This window comes from Helianthus annuus, chromosome 9 (assembly GCF_002127325.2).
Source record: "Helianthus annuus cultivar XRQ/B chromosome 9, HanXRQr2.0-SUNRISE, whole genome shotgun sequence".
In the NCBI taxonomy this organism is placed as follows: domain Eukaryota; kingdom Viridiplantae; phylum Streptophyta; class Magnoliopsida; order Asterales; family Asteraceae; genus Helianthus; species Helianthus annuus.
The window spans coordinates 181,078,689-181,098,385 of record NC_035441.2 but is presented as its reverse complement, the minus strand read 5'-3'; the positions used below and the strand labels follow the sequence as shown (position 1 = coordinate 181,098,385).

Genomic DNA, 19,697 nt, shown 5'->3' with positions numbered 1-19,697 from the left:
TTCCTACTCCGGCCAGACTATATTGTCTTAATCGGGCCCATTCTGGCTTCAGAGTTTGGCTTGGACGTTCCCCTGGAAACCATACCGCCGACTGCCACTAGACAGCCGTTGTGCCACCACAAGAGCTGAACACTCTTTGGAGTAACACACGATAGGACGAAAACCCAGATGGACTCAGGATAAAACCTTACACCTCTGCATGGAGACTATGCTTTATCCATCATTGCTCAATCCACCAAAATGATACGAGTATTGAGCTTGGGTCTCCATTGGAGAATCCAAGTCTCCCTATCACTAGGTGACAAGTGGTGGACACCAAAGCCCAATATAAGTAGGAACAACGTAACCGAGCAATATAAAGTGTCTTGGAACAACCGGATAAAGAAACTGTTATTATTATACAAGCTAGCTATATAAATACAATAAAACTAGCTTACATGTCTTTCTCGATGCATATATAACACCCGAAGATCCAAAGGTACATGCATAGTATACTAACCTAATTATGATTAAGATACATCAACTAAATACATGATAGGAAATTATCAGTAAACAACAACAACCATGAACTTACAAAAGGCTTCAGAAGTTGTCACATAATACGTTATTTGTAATGTCATATACTTTAAAAGGTTACACTTTACCCCCCTCTACTTTTAGTATTGCCTTCAATGACCCTCCAATAATTTTATCTCCCAGGGAATTCAGCTTCAAGTTTTCTTTGTCTATTGACCCTAGCAATAAAATCATCAGCCCATTTGTTCAACTCTTCTGCTGGCAAACTGTCTTCTTCACTCAACTCTAAATCCTCATGTTTTAGTTTCTCTAATATCCTTATCTCCCCCCTACAACACTTATACATCTTCTCATCACTTTTAACTTCCATCATTTCCTCCTCCTCATCTCTTTTAGCCTTTGTCGATGGCAAAACTCGAGGGTTGGTGATCTTACATTTGTATTTGTATTTATCATGACATATATCACTATAGTTAGCATGCAATGCCTTCGATTTGGAGGCGAAGAACTTTGACTCTCCCACAAGAAAGATGACAATGAGGTTGCCCACAATGAACAAAACCTTGCTAGTGAGGAAGAATGAACATATCTTGGGTAGGGTTAAAAAGAAAATGACATTAAAAGTAGCACAAAATGGAGGATACCATAAGTGGCTAGAACAAAACAAGGTACAAGCTAATGTTGTCAAGGAGTATAGTAGAATAGTACCCACAAACTGTTGTCTTTTATGTTTCTTGATAGCATGAATCTTGTAAGCATGTATTCTGAGTGGATCCATAGTTTGATCAACTTAAGTTCTTTTGATGGATTTGTAGTTCATATGACTGAACATAGGGCAATGCTTGTGGTGCTTGCATTTATAGTGAAGGAAAAGGAGTTTATCTTGGTGTTTTTCCATCACATGCATCTTTCAATTGGTTTCTTTATACTATTGTGTTGCTTTTGGAAAAGTTGTGTTGGAGATGTTTTTTAATGTTGCATTATTGAAGTGATTTTCCTTTTGTAGTTTATTATTTTTTTTAATTTGAAATTTGAATATTGGGCTATCTAAAGAGTTGAAAAGTGTGTTTAACAGTTTTAAATTTTAATACCTAGTTGATTTTGGGTCTTCAATTCCGGAATCAAATTTTAAGGTACAATATGAAAGAGATGATTTTGGAAGCTAATAATAAATTGAGGTACAATAATGAAATTCGTTAAAATATATATTAATTAATATATACAGTTGCAATTGCTTCACTGAGAAGTAGTGTTAGTGGCAAACATACTCTAAAACTTTAGACCCACTCTTTAGTTGAGGATTTGCATTGTGAATCCATAAATTGTGAATCCATGAGGATTGTATTGTAAATAGTATTGCCTAGAAAAAACCGGACGCTTTAGTATTTTCCTATGTTATATACACAGAGATTGAACTACTCTTACAATTTTTTATTTGTAAGATTTTATAAAAAATAAAAATAAATTGTTGCAAATAAATCCTCTCAGGACCGGCAATCTAAGACTGCGGAGTGTGGGGGGCTTGAGTTTAGGGCATTGCTTGACACGTGATGGGCTTCACCAGTCCACACCCAAAAAAGAGTGGGGTGTGTAAGGGTGTGGGGTGTCACGTGAATTTTTTTTTAATGTTGACAGTTATATAAAAAACACAACTTATATTAATTTAAAAAAGTTACATAAAAGACAATCCTAAAATATAAAAAAAAAAAAAAAACCTATTTAACAAATCCTAAAAAATAAAAAAATCAACTTATTAAATCCTAAAAAAAAAATACAAAGTACGGTAAATATTAAAGTGGGGAACCCACTTAAACTCCGTATTCCCGGCGTGCCTGTACTCGATCTTCGCGATCTTCACTCGATCGTCGTAGGTCAAGTCGCTCGCAGGGACACGGTCGAAGCAAACTTTAAACCGATCCAACCTCGGTTTGAGCTCACGCCATTTGTGTTGACATGCGTTTAAGTTGTGACACGTGTTCCCGACGTGTTGTTGGTATTGTCGGAACGCTCGCCCCCAATACGCGGTTTGACCGCGTTGTAGGGTACGTTGTGCGTCCACAATCGATGTCACTAGTGCTATTTCTTCCTTTTCGGTGCAATGCACCATTTTCGACTTGTTGGTTTGGGTTTGGTGGAAGAAGAATGGGAAAAAAATGTAATTTTTGGTTTGGGTTTGGGTGAGTATTTATAAGTAAAAAAATATAAGTTTTTTAAAAAACAATTAAGTTACCATATGTAACCGCCACCCCCAACGGCTATATCGAACCAGTCAATCCAAGCCAGCCATGTCACATTGCCCCCGCCAGGCTCAATCTCGATGCCAGCAGGGCAACGCCACCCCGATGTGGTCTAGCCAGCGTTTTGGGCAACGGAATGGACGAGGTAATGGAATGGACAACGGAATGAAATGGATCATTCCATTCCATTGTGATGTTTGGTTACTCATATGTGAATAGAATGAATCATTAATTTGTACAATTTGATAAACAAAAAAAAATGAAGTAACGAAACACAACTGTATTAAAAACGACAAAAATATAACTGACTCAATAATAATAATAATAATAATAATAATAATAATAATAATAATAATAATAATAATAATAATAATAATAATATATTAATGATAAAAAAATTAATAATAGATTTTTGATATATATTAATATTAGTATGAATATTAATAAATATAAATATAAATACAAATAAAAGTATAAGTATAATAATAATAATAATAATAATAATAATAATAATAATAATAATAATAATAACATATTTCTTTCCACTCCTTGAAGGAATGGAAAAAAAACACCTACATACCAAGGAATGGAAATTATTATATTTGGAAGGAGTTACATTCCCTTGTAATGCTCCATTCCATTACCACATGATAACCAAACATGTTTATTTTCATTCCATCAGAATGATCCATTCCATTCCACCTTTCATTCTTTCATACCAAACGCTACCTAAATGACAAAATGACTATTTTTCTAATTTCTTGTCTTTTAAAAATTTATGGATCCACATTAATTGAATTAGTTGTCTCCATATTTTTCAAAAATGAAATGAAACCTTCAAAATTTAAATAGCACCATTAATGGCGCAAGTCATTTGTCTGAGAAAGAAAACGAACGGCTTTAAAGAAAGAAGAAAAGGAATTATATGAGAGGTATGAGAGGAATGCTGATATGTACCCTGGCTCTCCCTCACACATTTGTAAGATCTTAAGATGATTTATATCCTTTCCTTCATTTTTTATCTTATAGTTACATAAAAACAATTACATTTTCTCTCTCGTTTCAATTAAATAATATTTTTATACATTTTATCTCTCTTTCACTCATAACCACTTTTAAAATATATTAAAAAATTATAAAGGATGAATACTAACTCCTCAAATATACAGATAAACAGTAACTTTTTCTACCTCATTCATACACAACCACTTACAATCATTTTTTCATATATAAAGAAGTCTCTCTCGAAATTTGATGGATAACCCATTAGAAAAGTAAGGGGTGTCATCACAACCCCAAACAACCATAATCCCCTTCAATCTTATAGTAAAACATCAGTCACTTCATCCATTGCGATAAAGTCATAAACTACCCGATTTAGTAACACCATTACCCTAAAACTTTCTTTTTCTGTTTTTATTTAAAAATAAATTGCATTTTCAAACATACAATTAAAATTTATTTAGTAAATAATAAAAAGATAATATTAACACATAAATAAAAAATCAAACATTTAAAAACACAATTAAATTAGTACTGCATAAAATTAAGTGTAATTCTTTTCTTGTAATTCTTTTCTTGCTAATGTGGAAGTTAATGTGTAGAAAAGGAAGAAATTGATTGCGGTGTTGCAAAGAAAAATATTATAATTTGGTTGATTTTCAATTTACTTTTTGTCTCAGTTAATCTTTTATTTTATATTTAACTAGGGTTAAGACCCGCCCGCGTTACGGCGCGGGTACATCGTAAATATTGAATGGATTAATCCAAACGTTATACGATGCATTAACCATATGAAAACACACATTTCGACGTATCCAGTTGAACTCAGTGTAACCTGTATAAGCATTGTGATTGGATCAAACGTAAAGTAAATGGAATTCATATCGAACCATCATAACGTATTATATGTGACCTAACTTATACAAAGAAAACGTAACGGGTACGAAGGAAAATATGCACATGTAATCGAAAGGGATTAGTTAGAACTCTCGAAAAAGGGGAGAAAAAGAAACCATAATTTGACTCCACTCGGTTCGAAACAAACTTTACGAAGCATACATAAAATAAACACGAAAACATATTATATTTGACCTGAATCATTTCCCAAAAAAGTTTACGTCCAAACGTAGAACAACTTGAATTTATACGAAAACGTACGTAGAAATATGCATGTAAAAATGGTTTCTTTAAACGAAAACGTATTATATTTGACCTGACTCGTCTATAAAAAAGTTTACGTCAGAATGTAGAAGAAATCATATTTACACATACCCGTACATAAAATATGCACGTAAAAAATAGTTTTTAAGTAAAGGAAGTATAGGGGTAAATCGAAACAAAAAAATTAGTAAAAAGTTTAATAGGTTAAAAATGTTCGTAAAACCGTGCCAAGTAGCACCAATGCCACAACCACATCGACTCTCAACATCGTAAAAATAAAATTGATAAAATGGTAAAAATTACACTGAACGAAAAACAGACTAAAATCGTTGAACCACGCACACCCGTTACAGTGTCTTAATGCGAAGAAATTAACCAGAAACGTAACACGTAGAAAATAATAACTTAGTGGATCAGCGACCCACCCGTTGCGGCGAACTTTTCAAAAGGGGAAAAATGGATGCGTTGCGACGTGTCTGTCAAATATGAAAAAATAGAGCAAAAACGTTGAACCTCACATGCACGCTACGACATGTTAACTTGCACACTTTAGAACGAAACGTAAAACGAAAAACTTGCGAAAGATAAAAAGTATGGGGGACGAAAGTTGTAAATAATAAAGTGTTGTGTTAAATTATAAAAGATGGAAAATTTTGGGTTAAAAGTAAAAAAATGAAAATGGGTTAAAATGTAAAATATGAAATGTTTAGGTTAAAAGTGAAAAATGAAGTTTTTTTTGAAACACTCCCCAAGCACAAAGTACAAGTCATGATGCAGATATAACTTGCTTATTTATATATTGAATAATGAATAATTTTGAAACACTCCCCAAGCACAAAGTACAAGTCATGATGCAGATATAACTTGGTTATTTATATATTGAATAATATGGGGCTTAATTATTATGTTGTCACAATGTTATAAAAGATATGAACCCTGTCACGAAACTGATTATAATTATTAAAAAGATTAAATGGCAACCTAAAAACTGGTTATATGTCAGAAATTTCCACACATGTAGTATAGACTATAGAGTTTTGAAATGATGAGCTGCTTTTTGGCTGCTTAAGGGGTTGGACTTTGTTGGACTAAGCACTAGAAACAAACAATGGTGCTTAAAGTATTAAGAGAATGATCGCATGCATTTGGTATATCAGTCCCTTGAGAAGTTTTGACCATTTTAACTGATTTGGAATTCTTCACTAATGTAACAAAGGTACATTAATGCATCCAACTATCCAAGTGTTTATTTATCTTTTATAACATTGTGACAGAGTTCATATCTGATGTTGTGAATATGAAATAAAAAATGGTGTATTTGTTCATATAAAGTAGTTAATTTAAGCGGCAAGCCACACATGCTAACGTTGAAGCAGGACTTTCACTACTGGCCGACTTTGGAACTGAGGTTTGATCCAAAAACCACAATGTGGTAGTGTAAAATGATTAAATCATGGTGATTTTAAAGATCTTTGAAGACACAATGGCTATAGTATACACATAGAAACGTTGAAGATAGTAGCATCTACATCTTTATGTAAATTATTAAATCAATAGATTTATAAGAAGTATTTCCTTTATACAACCCGTGTAACACACGGAAACTTAAACTAGTCTCCTATATAAAGAAAAGAAGTCACGTGTAGTTTAGGTATTTTATGAACAAAACTGAATCCATATGTCAACATTTTAGAATAAAATTATTTTGTTGAAAATGAAAATAAACAGACTAAAAAACAACTATGTAGCTAGTTAAAATTTGTGATCATTTGGAAATAAAGTTAAAATTTGCAAACAAAATGTTAAGATCATCAAGATGTAAATTTTATAGCCCTAAATCTTCAAGATCCGATTCAAGAAAACGACCCTTCTCAATAGATTAAACAACTTAATTTCTTTTGTTTTATTTAAGCATTCAAATCTCACCTTTTAGGATTGGGATTTACAATAAGAGTGATTACAAAAGTTAGATCTTCGGTAGAAAGATACAAGAGTTAAATAATATAACAAAGATTTAGTAAATCCTACACGTACATACCATTTTACTTTTCTACAACTTTTGAAAATTCCTTGTTACTTGTCAGTCCATTAGATTTAATAGTTGTCCATTCCTTGAGATTAACTACATTGCAACAATTAGGTTGAATCTTATGAATTATCTTTGCTTTTGAAAAAAAAATATGAGTTAACTAATAGTTTAAGTTTTTTATTATATTTAAAAACATGTAATGATATTTTAAGTTCATAAATACTAGAAAATAATAGAAACTTCGTATCAATAAATACAGACGAAATAATGATATAAAACTAAAAAAATTCACACTTAAAAATAAGGTAACATACACAAAATACAATAAATTTTACTTAAATTCTTATTGTGTGTAATAACTGTCAAAATTATATATTAATAAAATGAACTTACGTTAGGTTATAATTCGTGACATGTTATATAATTATAATGATGAACTTATGTTTTTTTTTTTTCTCATATTCACTTCAGATGTTTAATACGTTAAATTCATTTTTACAAATAAAATAATAAGATTAAACATGTGAAGTGAGTATATATATATATATATATATATATATATATATATATATATAACAAGCTAGATAACTTATATTTAAAAAATAAAATAAGATTTGGTGATAATTACTTGAGTTATAAATAGCATATCTATTCTAGTTATACAAACAATTACATTACATATAACTAGGCTAATTATTTGATCATAACTAAAGGAGTTAATTACATAGTTAGTCCCTGTGATTTGCACAAAATAACATACTTAGGTACTAATAGTTTAAAATCACATTCTAGGGTATTAACTTTTCATTTTGTAACGTTTGGAGGTATTAACGTTATTTGTAGGTTTAAAATCACATTCTATTAGTACCTAAGTATGTTATTTTGTGTAAACCACAGGGACTGACTATGTTAATACCCTATAAGTTAATACCTCCAAACGTTACAAAATAAAAAGTTAATACCCTAGAAGGTGATTTTAAACTATTAGTACCTAAGTATGTTATTTTGTGCAAACCACAGGGACTAACTATATAATTAACTCTAACTAAAGTGATTATGAAATCACTTATTTTGAATTTGATGAAGTTTTTGCGTATGTCTTTGTATAATTAGTGTAGCTATTTGCGCCCAACTAAAATAATTATTTATTCATAACTAAAGTATGAAATCACCTATTTTGAATCTAATGAAGTTTTGCGTATATATTCATACTAGGTTATAACCCCGTATATTACACGGGTTGAATAAATAAATTTTATATACTAAATAATAAAACAATATATCTTTAAAAACCTCCTTTATTGCACGTTTTGAATAAATATAATTTTATATATTAAATAATAAAAAGTTATATCTATAAGAACCATATTGTGCGGGTTGAATAAATGCGATTTTATATATCAAATAATAAAAAAGTTATATCCTTAAACCACGTGTATTACATGGGTTGAATAAATATAATATTGTTTACCAAATAATAAAAAAAAAGTTATATCTTTAAAACCCTTGTGTATTACACGGCTTGAATAAAGATGATTTTATATACCAAAAAATAAGAAAATTATATTTAAAAAAACTAATGGGTATACTCGGTACACGATAGATATGGTGATTGCGAAGATAATTATTGAAAAGAAAATACAGTGGTCAAACATGTTATTCAAGTATCAAATAAGCAGCCATTTGAGTGATAAAATATAAATTATATTTAAGAGGCCCGTAATAAATATAATTTTATATATAAAGTAATATTGAAATTATGTACAATTTGTTTAATATTATGTAATAAAATAGATATAATAATTTTTTTAATAATGAAAATAAAAATAAATAATATAATAATACAAAGTTTGATTTTAGTGATAAATAATTTGGTTATTTAAAAATATCTTAAATTAACAATTTAAATTTAAGAATAATATTTTGTTAGAAAAATAGAAGTATTATATTCGACATTTAAAGTAGAATAAGATTTAATATTAATTTTTGTTTATTTGGTAATCGAAAAGAATAAGAGTAAATTTGTATATTATAAATAAAAAGTATGCGTTTGTCATATGATATAGAAAATCAAATAAATAATATTATAAATGAGAAGTATATATTAAATTTAAATTAAATAATAATTATCTATAGTTAAGTAGAAGAGATTAAACAAAATAATATTTAGTAGAAGAGTTATCTATAATTATTTAGAAGAGATTAAATTAAATAATAATTATCCATAAAAATATTAAACTAAATAATATTTTGTAGGAGGGTTATCTATAATTAATAAGAAGAGATTAAACTTAAATAATAATTATCTATAAGACATGGCGTAATATGATAACAAGTGTCCCAATGTTAGTTTCTTTTATTATATAGTATAGATATAGATATTTAGTGTAATTATTTGCATAATTAAAATAATCATCTACATAAGTAGAGTAAATATTTAATCATGACTAAAGTAATTATCAATTACCTATTTTGAATCTGATGAAGTTTTGCATATGTATTTGTATAAGGAGAGTAATTATGTAACTAGATATACCTAGAGTAATTATTTTGTTTAACCAACATAATTGATTGGTTCAATTCATCACGCTCTCTTATTTACAACTTTGTCACTATATCACTTTTCTAGTTTTCTTTCAATTTGCACATTTTGTATGTTAACTCTCTCTCTATATATATGATCTTTACACTATATATATAGTATATTTCATATCGTGTGATGTTAGTATTTTGATTCAATACATAATTAATACAACGATGGGGATAAAAATAAAAATTCAAAATCGTAACCTTATACATATTTTTATATCACATTTTTATATCAAAATTGGATATATTTATGGAAGAAAAAACAGACAAAACCAGTAGCATATGTACGCCTAACGTACGTGTTTTGGTCACATGTATAGGAATTAAAAAAATACAGGCCGGATAAATAAAGAAAAAGGTTAACTAAAGCAAATGTGTGGATTTAAAGGCATTGTCTTTCCCTTTTTTCCTTCAAAAAAGATGAATAAAGTTGGGGGCATTTGATTCCGTAACCGTACCCATCCCCTACATCTTAAAAGACAGATTGTTGTTTCCATTTTTTTTTTCTCATAATGACATCGACCGGTTAAGTTTAATATTTAGACATGCTTAATCTCCAGGCAACATGAAGCTCAGACATTTACTTTTTATTTACATTTGTGTTGTCACTAATGAGTCATTTACTTTTTATTTACATTTGTGTTATCACTAATCAGTTAAACATAAGTTTAGACCAAAAGTCTATTGAAGTAATCAAACTTAAAATGTCAACTTTGTAACTAAAAAGTAAAAACCATAATTATTGGTAAAAGAGTACCAACTAATTAATGAACACATTGGTCACTCAAGGAAGAAGAAAAAAAACAAAAAAAGAATGGCTTTTCCGCCACCTCCACTACGCCCCCTTTATTCTTTGCTTGGTCTTGACCATGATTGATTGTCTTGATGAGTGTTTGGTTTGGAAAACACAATGCGTTATTGAAGGAGAAAAGTGCCAAGTGGGGAATGAAGTGATCAATTGATCATACTTTATCATTACTAAATCAAGGTTTTTGTATGATGCACATATACATCATCTAATACGAGCATCGCTATCCAACTAATTTATAACTAACTAATGGATTACCCCACCACATGTCAATCAATACATGTGGATAAAAAAAATTCGGCTTTTCTAACTAAAGAGTTAAGACTTCAAACTCGAATCCAGCTTGTTGTTACGAGTCCTATGCCTAAAGGTAGATCTTTCTTAGGTGTGACGCCCGTGCGCGCACATGTATGTTTTTCATAGAGAAAAATGGGCGTATCCAAGTAAACATTTTTTGATAAAACAAATAACGAATACAAAATTTTAAAAACTAGTCAAATCATAGACACTAATACCAATGATCAATCCCCAAGAGCTAACCTAGCACTTTGGGCCTAACAATAAGCGAGACCCAAATAAAGCTAATTTGGGTTTAAATATATACTTATATATATACTATAATATAATCACGTGGAGGCCTCAACCACGTCGGAACACCATTCTTTGTGCGGTGTGGAGCATAGCGTGGGGGAGAGGGTGGCATCTTCTTCACTTGCGTGAATATCCGAAAACCCCGAACCCGACCAACCCAAACTTTAAATGGTTCGGTTACAGGATCACTTTTTCTCTACCAAAAACCCGAACAACTCTACCCGAAAAACACGAAACCCGAAAAAAACGCGAACATTTATTGTATTTTTTTCTTATAGAATTGTTTTGGTTTGAGTCTTTAGTGTATGAAACATTAAGTTTTGGGACTTTTAAAAATACTATAATAGCATATTGTCAAATAATGTTTGAATTTCGATGATATTTTTAAAGTAGCAATATAAATTTTGATGATAACTTGTAAAAAACATTAATTTTTTATTTTATATCTAAACCCGAAAACCGAACAACCCAAACCTGAATGACCTAAAACCGACTAACCCGAACTTTAAATGGGTCGGTTATTGGGTCAATTTTTCCTAGACAAAAAGTCGAACAATCCTACCCGTAACCCAAAGAAAAAACCTGATGAACACCCCTACACGTGTCACACCCGCCACCCTTCCACGCCCATCCCACCTCGTACTTTTTGGTACCATGCCACCTTTCTGATAGGTGCTGACATGGCTTTCACAAGGCGCATCATGCCATCTTTTCATGTCCCCCCCACACCGTATGGTCTTAGGCAGGTGAGTGTGCAGACACAACGGCGAGGGGCCGCCAACAAGCCCTAAGGCTGGTAGCGGTGGAGGTGGTCCATCACTCGGTGATGGACCGTCACATAAGTGGCCACGTTACCAGGGCACCATCACCTCACCCAAGTGATGGGCCTGGGGTGCGGGTGTTGAGCCTTCCTTTTTATTATTATTTTTTTGTTAATTAATATTCAACATATATAAGACTATCGTTGGTGATACAAAAAAGTTTTAGAGATTTGAATGGTTTGGCGTTTTAGAGAGTGTTTGAGAGTTAGAGACGTGGTGTAACTAAACATAAACATTCAACACCCACCGGTGGAGGTTAATGGAGGCCTGGGGGTGCCTAGCCCCCACCGATTTTTCGCTCGTAGTGCTTAGTACCGAAATTTCTTTTTAGTGTAGAATATTGAATTTTTAAGAGTACGGCCCCCACCGATTTACATTTTGAGAGTCCGACCCCCACCAGGTTTTCGTTCAAGCTCCATCATTGTCAACACCTATTTATAGTATATTAGGGCTTAAAATGGTTAATAACTGGCTTCAAATAACTATATTACCGTAAACTGGTTTCCAATAGTAATGATTCAATTATTAAAGTATACCCAATTTCGGGTAGTACCGGGCCTGACTCGACCTGAATTGGTTCCACTGGATATTCTATTATGCCTCGTATACCCGGGTTTGGTTTCAATCCGGTTCCTTCATAAACCCGGGTACAATGTCGGTCTTACCCGCCTCGCGTATACTGGGTCTGGTTTCAATCCGGTTCCTTCATAAACCCGGGTACAATGTGGGCCTTACCCGGCTCAAGGTAAGACCCAATACCCAGTTTGTCGCCTCTAGGTCTGATATCCATATAAAAAAAAGAAGTGCAAATATCCAAGAATTTTAATGGACCGCCTGAGCTTATAACCCAAATTGTTATCCATGTTGGATTGTGGGCCACTTTAATTGGCCCCAAGACTGAACAGTGAATAGCAACATACCATCCATCATATTCATCCCCACAGACAGACCCGATTCGTGATTGCAATATTTGGGTTGTATTGTATCGACCACCTCCCGTACGCATATAACCCTTTCGTACCCAACAAATTAGACCCACGAAAGGTCAAAATAAGATCCCAGCAGCACAAAACAATAAAAGTACCGGACTCGAACGGAAGGAACCAAACTGATTTCAGTTCACAATTCATCACAAGAAAAACATCATTACAACCGAGAACCAAATCGAAACAAAACAAACTCCACCATCAGTTCAAACATGAGTTAACCTACTACAAATACAATCTAATCAACTGGAGTTCTTAGACGAAATAAGATCCGCAAACTTCGTCTTCATCTTCCCATTCGGAGAAGACTTGTGAACACCCCCACCAATCCCAGGATAATACCTCCGAATCACCTTCTCCCTCACAAACTTATTGTAGATAAACGCAGCTCCCCTGAACTGCGGCAGCACCAGCCACAGCACCCCTATCAACTTCATGTCGTGCCATATTGGAATCCTACATACACAAAATGTCAAAATTAACCCAGGAACCTTTTTTTTGTGAATAGATTCAACCAAAACCATCGATTACGATATAGGTATAGTGTCGCTGTTAAGGACGGAATAGTCTTTTTTTTGTGAATAGATTCAACCAAAACCATCGATTACAATATAGGTATAGTGTCGCTGTTAAGGTAGTAGCACTAAATTGCGACACTTTATTTTTTTTATTTAGTATCAAATAGCAAATAAATATAGCTATAAAATAGCTGGATGTTAGACTTTGTTAAATATACATGTAAAATAGTGTGTATATGTATCATATCAGGGTATTTTGAAAAAAAAAATATACATATAATTTCTTTTTACAATGTATCGCTATTTATAAATAGCCCGCTGCTATTTATCGCTATTCGCAATGCATCTGGGTATCTTATCGCGATGTGTCGCTATTGGCGATTAACAACTATGATTACAATAAAGTGGCAGGTAAACGGACAACAAACATAGTAAAAAGATCCTACCAAAGATAAAGTTATATGAGTCATGGGGTCGAGAAATTACTATGCACTGACCCGTTAGAGCCTTTCTATATTAAAGAAAAAAGGGATAAAGATGTGTTGATTATCTAAAATGAAATGAAGCATTTACTATTTTTTACCATTCGAGTAGTGGTTGAAGAAGCATCTCCATGAGAGTGAGAAACGAATAGAGGATCCAGTAAGACAGCCACTGTTGATCGTCTTCTTTTGACGCGCTCTCGATCGCAACCACCGATGCATACAGCGGGTATAACAACATCGTTACAGGTCTACAAACAATCATCAAAATAAAAAATAATAATAATTAAATCAGATGAAATTTGTAATTTGCAATTTAATTTAATTTAATTTAATTTAATTTAAAGCTTACCCTGCTAATTGATGGAGACCAGACACCAAGCTCCAGAACTTACTCATCTTGTGTATGTATGTGCTTACTAAAAAGGGATTTTGAAAATTGGGAAAGTGGGTCTTCAACAAGAGTTGTGTGAATAAGACTATTGGGAAACACAGGATATAAATAGATGAGGAGGATGGTGACAGGTGTCAACATATAATGGTGGTTTAGGATTCGGGTGTGGGATTAGATCTTGAAAACGTGTCGTACATCCGACGGTTCAGGTTACATGGCCGACTTCTTGTCGTTTCTTTTCACAAGTGAGAGATGAAATATGTTACACTTGTATTATTGAAAAATAAATAATATTAACTGAAACAGTTGTAACCGTTCGCCTTGCGGTGAAATTTTTTTTTATTTAGTTCGTGTTTATATGTGTTTGAAATCACTAGCGTTGCATACGGAATCACTGACAATAATAAAAAGAAAATTTATAAAGAAAACACTAAAAAATAACCAAAAGAAAATCAACTAAAAAGTTGCATGGTAATAATGTTGTTCGGTAGAAGCCCGTAGTCAGAGATGAGCAAATAGTAATGGGTACCGGTACCGAATTTCCTGAACCGAAAGATCCTAAGTACCAGTTCAGTACTGACTTTTGGCGTTCCTAGTACCGGTTTTTACCTTCATATACCGATACCGTAACCGGTATTTTCGGTACCATTACCGATTCGGTATCAGTTGGCACCGAGCTCATCCCTACCCCTGAAACTAAAAAAAAAGTTGTACGATACCGTTGGTGTTCGTACGGTACCCGTGACCAGGGATGAGCAAATGGTACTGGGTAACAGTACCAAATTTCTCGAACTAAAAGATTATCAAACTCAATTCGGTACCAACTTTTGGCGTTTTATGTACCAAGCTGGTGATGGTTTGTACCTTCATGTACCGATAACGAACCAGTATTTTACCGTTAACGAACCTGTATTTTTTATACACGTACCGGTTAACACCAAGCTTATCAGACTTAAAAAGTAAAGGGGATAACAATTATTATAATACTAAGATAATAAAACTATTAAAAAAACTGTATATAATATTTTATTATATTACAGTTTGTATACTGTTCATTTCATTCGTAAATTAATATATAGGAGAATATTTCTTTGTGAAAAAAAAAAGTTATTTTATTAGCAAACTATGTTAAAATGTTGGAAAAATTACCAAAATATCACTTGACCAATTCAACTTACCAAAATGTCACTTTTATGCGTCTATGGGCGGACTCATACGGTATGAGCAGCGTCTGGCAGTAAAGTTGAAGAGTTCATGAATGATGGTTACATGTGTCCAACAAAGAAGAGTCCACATGTGTGTTTTCTCTCTCTAGAATTATTTGTTATTATCTCTTCCGAAGCGTCAGTGGACTCTTTCCAAACGTCATTGAACTCTTCCGAAGAGTAAGCCAAAATGGGAGGAGTAAGCCAACCTTTATGTCGGACGTGTATCAGCTCCTCATACATGGACTCTTCAAGTGACAAACGGACTCCTTCCATGATGCAGGAGTCCGTCCAAGGGGGCTTAAAGGTGATAATTTAATAATGTTAGTTTGTAAAGTGACAATTCGGTAATTTTCCTTAAAATATTGGCACAAATGGGTTAAAATGGGCTTTTCTTTCGAAACCAAATTAATACTGAACTAATAATCAAGTATCATTAATAATAGTAGACTATTGACCCATCTTATAACCTATAAATGCCTTTAAAGTTATTTGAAAAAAAAAATAGATGCAACATGTTTTTAATCAAAAAGGATTATGTTTTAATATAAAAAAAAACTTAAGTAAAGAAAATTTTAACATATCCTCCTTACAAACCGAATATTCACAACACGGAAGTAAACATGATAAATATTTTGATAAATGATTTATTTAACTCAATTAAATGGGTATACCCTATTTTCTTTTCGATCATGTTAGGGAATCAATTTGTAATCAAAGAAAATTATATTCAATAAATACCCGAATTATTCGTCAAATAATAAAATTAAATAAGACTTTACTCTTTTATTTGAACCATTTTCAATTGTTGTGCGTTATTCAATTGCATATCTATACAAGGGTTCAAGTTTCGATCGTTATCTACAAATTAACAAACTTTTAATCTAGTCCTATGTAACCAATGATTACATCTTATTATATGAAAAACAAGTTTTGGTGGAGTCGGTGGGTTCTTTGCAAGCACAATATATAAAAAAATAATTATTTTAGTAATAACCTTAATCCGATAAAAAGTTAAGTAGTAGGGTAATTAAGAATATTAAAAACATAGCATTAAAAGAAAGATGATGAGATTGTTCTTTGCCCCGGACAAAAGCCACGTGTCTCGGATTTTGATGCAAAATAAAGGTCGGTCACACATGTCGTAGATCAAGGAAAACATGAGTTAAAAATAGTTTATAATGGCAGCAGATTCATTAAATTATGTATGGTTAATTAATTTTGATTATGTTTATGATGGTTATGTGACTTATTATATCATATAAAATTGCCGGGACTATATAAATCCAACCGACCCTTCATTTCGATGTGTAAATAGATATTTGTTTCTATACGAAAGTACAAATCTTGCATGCTACAGACCGCACATATAAAATTTAATTTATTTATTTATAAATGTGAATTTTAACGTAACATAACTTATGTAATACATAAAGGGAGATACATAGATTCTAACACCAAAGTATTTACCAAGTATAATGAATGGTATCAAGAAGTGATTATTTAACAAAAAGGGTAAATTATACTTTTCGTCCTTTATGTTTGTATCGAGTTGCAGTGGATAGTCTTTAACTTTAATAATTACAGCCAAAATCATTTATTTTTGTAACACCCCGAAAACGGGTTTATTAATTAAACCGAATTAACCGAGGATGAGCGGGTAAAAATACCGTTTGTGGTAAAAAAAATTAACCCGTAAACAAAATAACTATAAACAAATTAACATAGTCGGTAACATGTAAATAATGTAATAAAACAATGAGTTTGTAACCTTATCTAGTCAAAAACTAAACTTGAGAGACCAAAGCTACCAAAAAGGGAACTTGTGTTTTAAAACACAAATTAAAACACAACACACACATAGTGTGTAGAATTAAACCACAACATACACATAGTGTGTGTAGGTCGACCATCAGGAGAAAGAACAAGGGCAAAACCTTTGTTCAAGTTTAATCCATCAAATTGAATATCAATTCGAGACTCAAATCAGTGCATGAACAGATATGAACGATCACCTAGTCAAGGTGATCATAAGGTATGTTTTAAAACCTAGATTGGTGAAAGTTATAATTTGAGACAAGTAGAATACTTGCAATTAAATTGTTGGATTATGATCCAAAGATGAAACTGAGTGTATATGTATGCTTAATTTCGTTAGTCATAATGAAATTATGTCATATTTGATGTAAGATTACCTGTAAGTGATCAACAAGTAGGTTAAGAAGTGAGTTTTGATAATATGATGAAGTTGGTGATTTACTTGTGTTTAGAATTATCATACATGATAGTAATATGAAGATACTTGAATAATCTATGAATTCGAGTACATGTTATTACTTGCCATGGAATGGGTTTTTGTATGATATGATGAAATAGATGTTATATTCATGTTAAATGATGTTTAAAATCATCATGTATATATGAATGTTTAAAGTCTTTGACTAAGTTTGATATTGGGTAAGTTCCATACATATGATGCAATGGGTTGTTTCATAGTGATGAAACAATCCTAAGTTCTTGTATAATATTGATAGATTAGCATACAATGATTGAGACTGTGTTAATAGGTGCTTGAAATCATGTTGTGTACTAGTTTGTATGTAGAACTTGATTAGGTATTCGGATGAATGCCTAGTAATATGATGAAATGGGTTTTACATATAGATGAAAACCCTTAGTTCTAGCATAATGAATGGATAAATTAGCATTGATAATCGAAAGCTAAGTTAACTTGATGTTAATAATCGCTCAAACTTGTTAAAGTGAAAGAAATGAGATGCACTTGGTTGGGAATTTAGTTAAAAGGGTAGCCTATAAATAACGCCTACCAGATAGTTGATGAAATGCCTAAGTGAGTTCGTTAAACCTATTTATGCATTTGCATATGTTAATAGGCAGTTGACTTTTAAAAGTCAAACTGACCAATACTAAGATCGAATAATAATTTTGATAAAAAAATCGTAAGGTGAAATAGTCGTGATAAATGATGACTAATCTAACCGTCTTGCGAATGAAATGATAGTTTGACGCTTGACAAGCTAGGTGGTAGCTTGGGAAAGAAGCGAGTCAAACGGATCAAGTACGCGGGAAAAGCATAATTGGATGCAAGGTAATTAAAGCTTACATCTTTTAAGCAGAATACCTACTTTTTGTATTGGTTAAGAACAAGGTAAATTAGTATTTGAAATATGACGTTCCGACATGGAATGATATGGGTCGGAACAAGTGAAAATGGTGTGAAACCATATTTGATGATAAAAAGGGGTAAAATGGTAATTCGGCCATGTAATGACGAATAAACAAGGAGTTTTGAAAATTTACCTTATGGTGTAAACCATAATGGGTAAAAAGAACAAATTGGTAATTTAGTCATGAGTTGACGGATAAATAATAGTTTTGAAAAAGACACCCTATGGCATAAGCCATGATGGGTCAAACAAATTAAGAGACAATTTTTAAGTAATTTGATCGTACGGTGTAAACCGAAACGAGCTACATGAATGAGATGGCAAATAAATACCATCTCACAACAATAAAATGGTCATTTAGGCCAAACGAATCAAATGGCGATGTTATCACATTGGACAATAATGACTAGTGGTCGCTTATCGAGTTTTTGTGCTCACAGGGAGAATAACATATGACTTGCATTGCTTTTAATTAGCAATTAATATTGCAAGGTATTAAAACAGGTCAATGCTATGACCCAAGCCAGGTATGTGTAATGGGTCAAACTCTCATTAAGGATTTAGGTAGAAGTGGTATTAAAAGTTAGTTGTACTTGTAGATTAATGGCAATGGATGTGTAGATTAAAGTCATTTATGTAAATGTTTCCATCCATGTCAATTCACATGAACTAGTTATAAAAAAACCATCGTCGTGTTGCGGCGAACTTGTTTTGTTATTTAGTCTGTGTTTATATGTGTTTGAAATCACTATGAGCGCGTTGCACACGGAATCGCTGAGAAAAATAAAAAGAAAATGTAGAAAAAAAACACTAAAAAATAACCGAAATAAAATCAACTAAAAAAGTTGTATGGTAATGATGTTGTTCGGTAGAAACTCGTAGTCAGAGATGAGCAAATAATAATGGGTATGGGTACCGAATTTCCTGAACTGAAAGATCCTAAGTACCAGTTCGGTACTGACGTTTGGCGTTCCTGGTACCGGTTCGCTACCAGTTTTTACCTTCATATACCGATACCGTAACCGGTATTTTCGGTACCAATACCGATTCTGTATCAGTTGGCACCGAGCTCATCCCTACCCTTGAAACTAAAAAAAAGTTGTACGATATCGTTGTTGTTCGAACGCTACCCGCGATCACTGGGTAGTAGTACCAAATTTCTCGAACTAA

At 32.3% G+C, this 19,697-nt stretch overlaps 2 protein-coding genes and 1 long non-coding RNA gene across 3 annotated transcripts; 1 reads left to right on the top strand and 2 right to left on the bottom strand.

Annotated features, from left to right (window-relative positions):
• Positions 1 to 365: 365 nt before the first annotated feature.
• LOC110879935 lies at positions 366 to 1,390 on the bottom strand. The gene has a single exon (XM_022128485.2). The coding sequence runs from the start codon at positions 1,292 to 1,294 to the stop codon at positions 689 to 691; it is 606 nt and encodes a 201-aa protein (XP_021984177.1). The 5' UTR covers positions 1,295 to 1,390; the 3' UTR covers positions 366 to 688.
• Positions 1,391 to 12,843: 11,453 nt separating this feature from the next.
• Positions 12,844 to 14,249, bottom strand: LOC110879934 (HVA22-like protein e). Its single transcript, XM_022128484.2, has 3 exons — positions 14,093 to 14,249; positions 13,842 to 13,991; positions 12,844 to 13,196 (listed from the first exon to the last, which is right to left on the bottom strand). Exons 1-3 carry the CDS (start codon positions 14,137 to 14,139, stop codon positions 12,983 to 12,985), a joined length of 411 nt encoding a protein of 136 aa, XP_021984176.1. The 5' UTR covers positions 14,140 to 14,249; the 3' UTR covers positions 12,844 to 12,982.
• A 2,967-nt stretch (positions 14,250 to 17,216) lies between these two features.
• Positions 17,217 to 19,217, top strand: LOC110875069. The gene is made up of 3 exons (XR_002556491.2): positions 17,217 to 17,374; positions 18,362 to 18,448; positions 18,968 to 19,217. It is a non-coding gene; the product is annotated as an uncharacterized LOC110875069 (long non-coding RNA).
• The last annotated feature ends 480 nt before the right edge of the window (positions 19,218 to 19,697 follow it).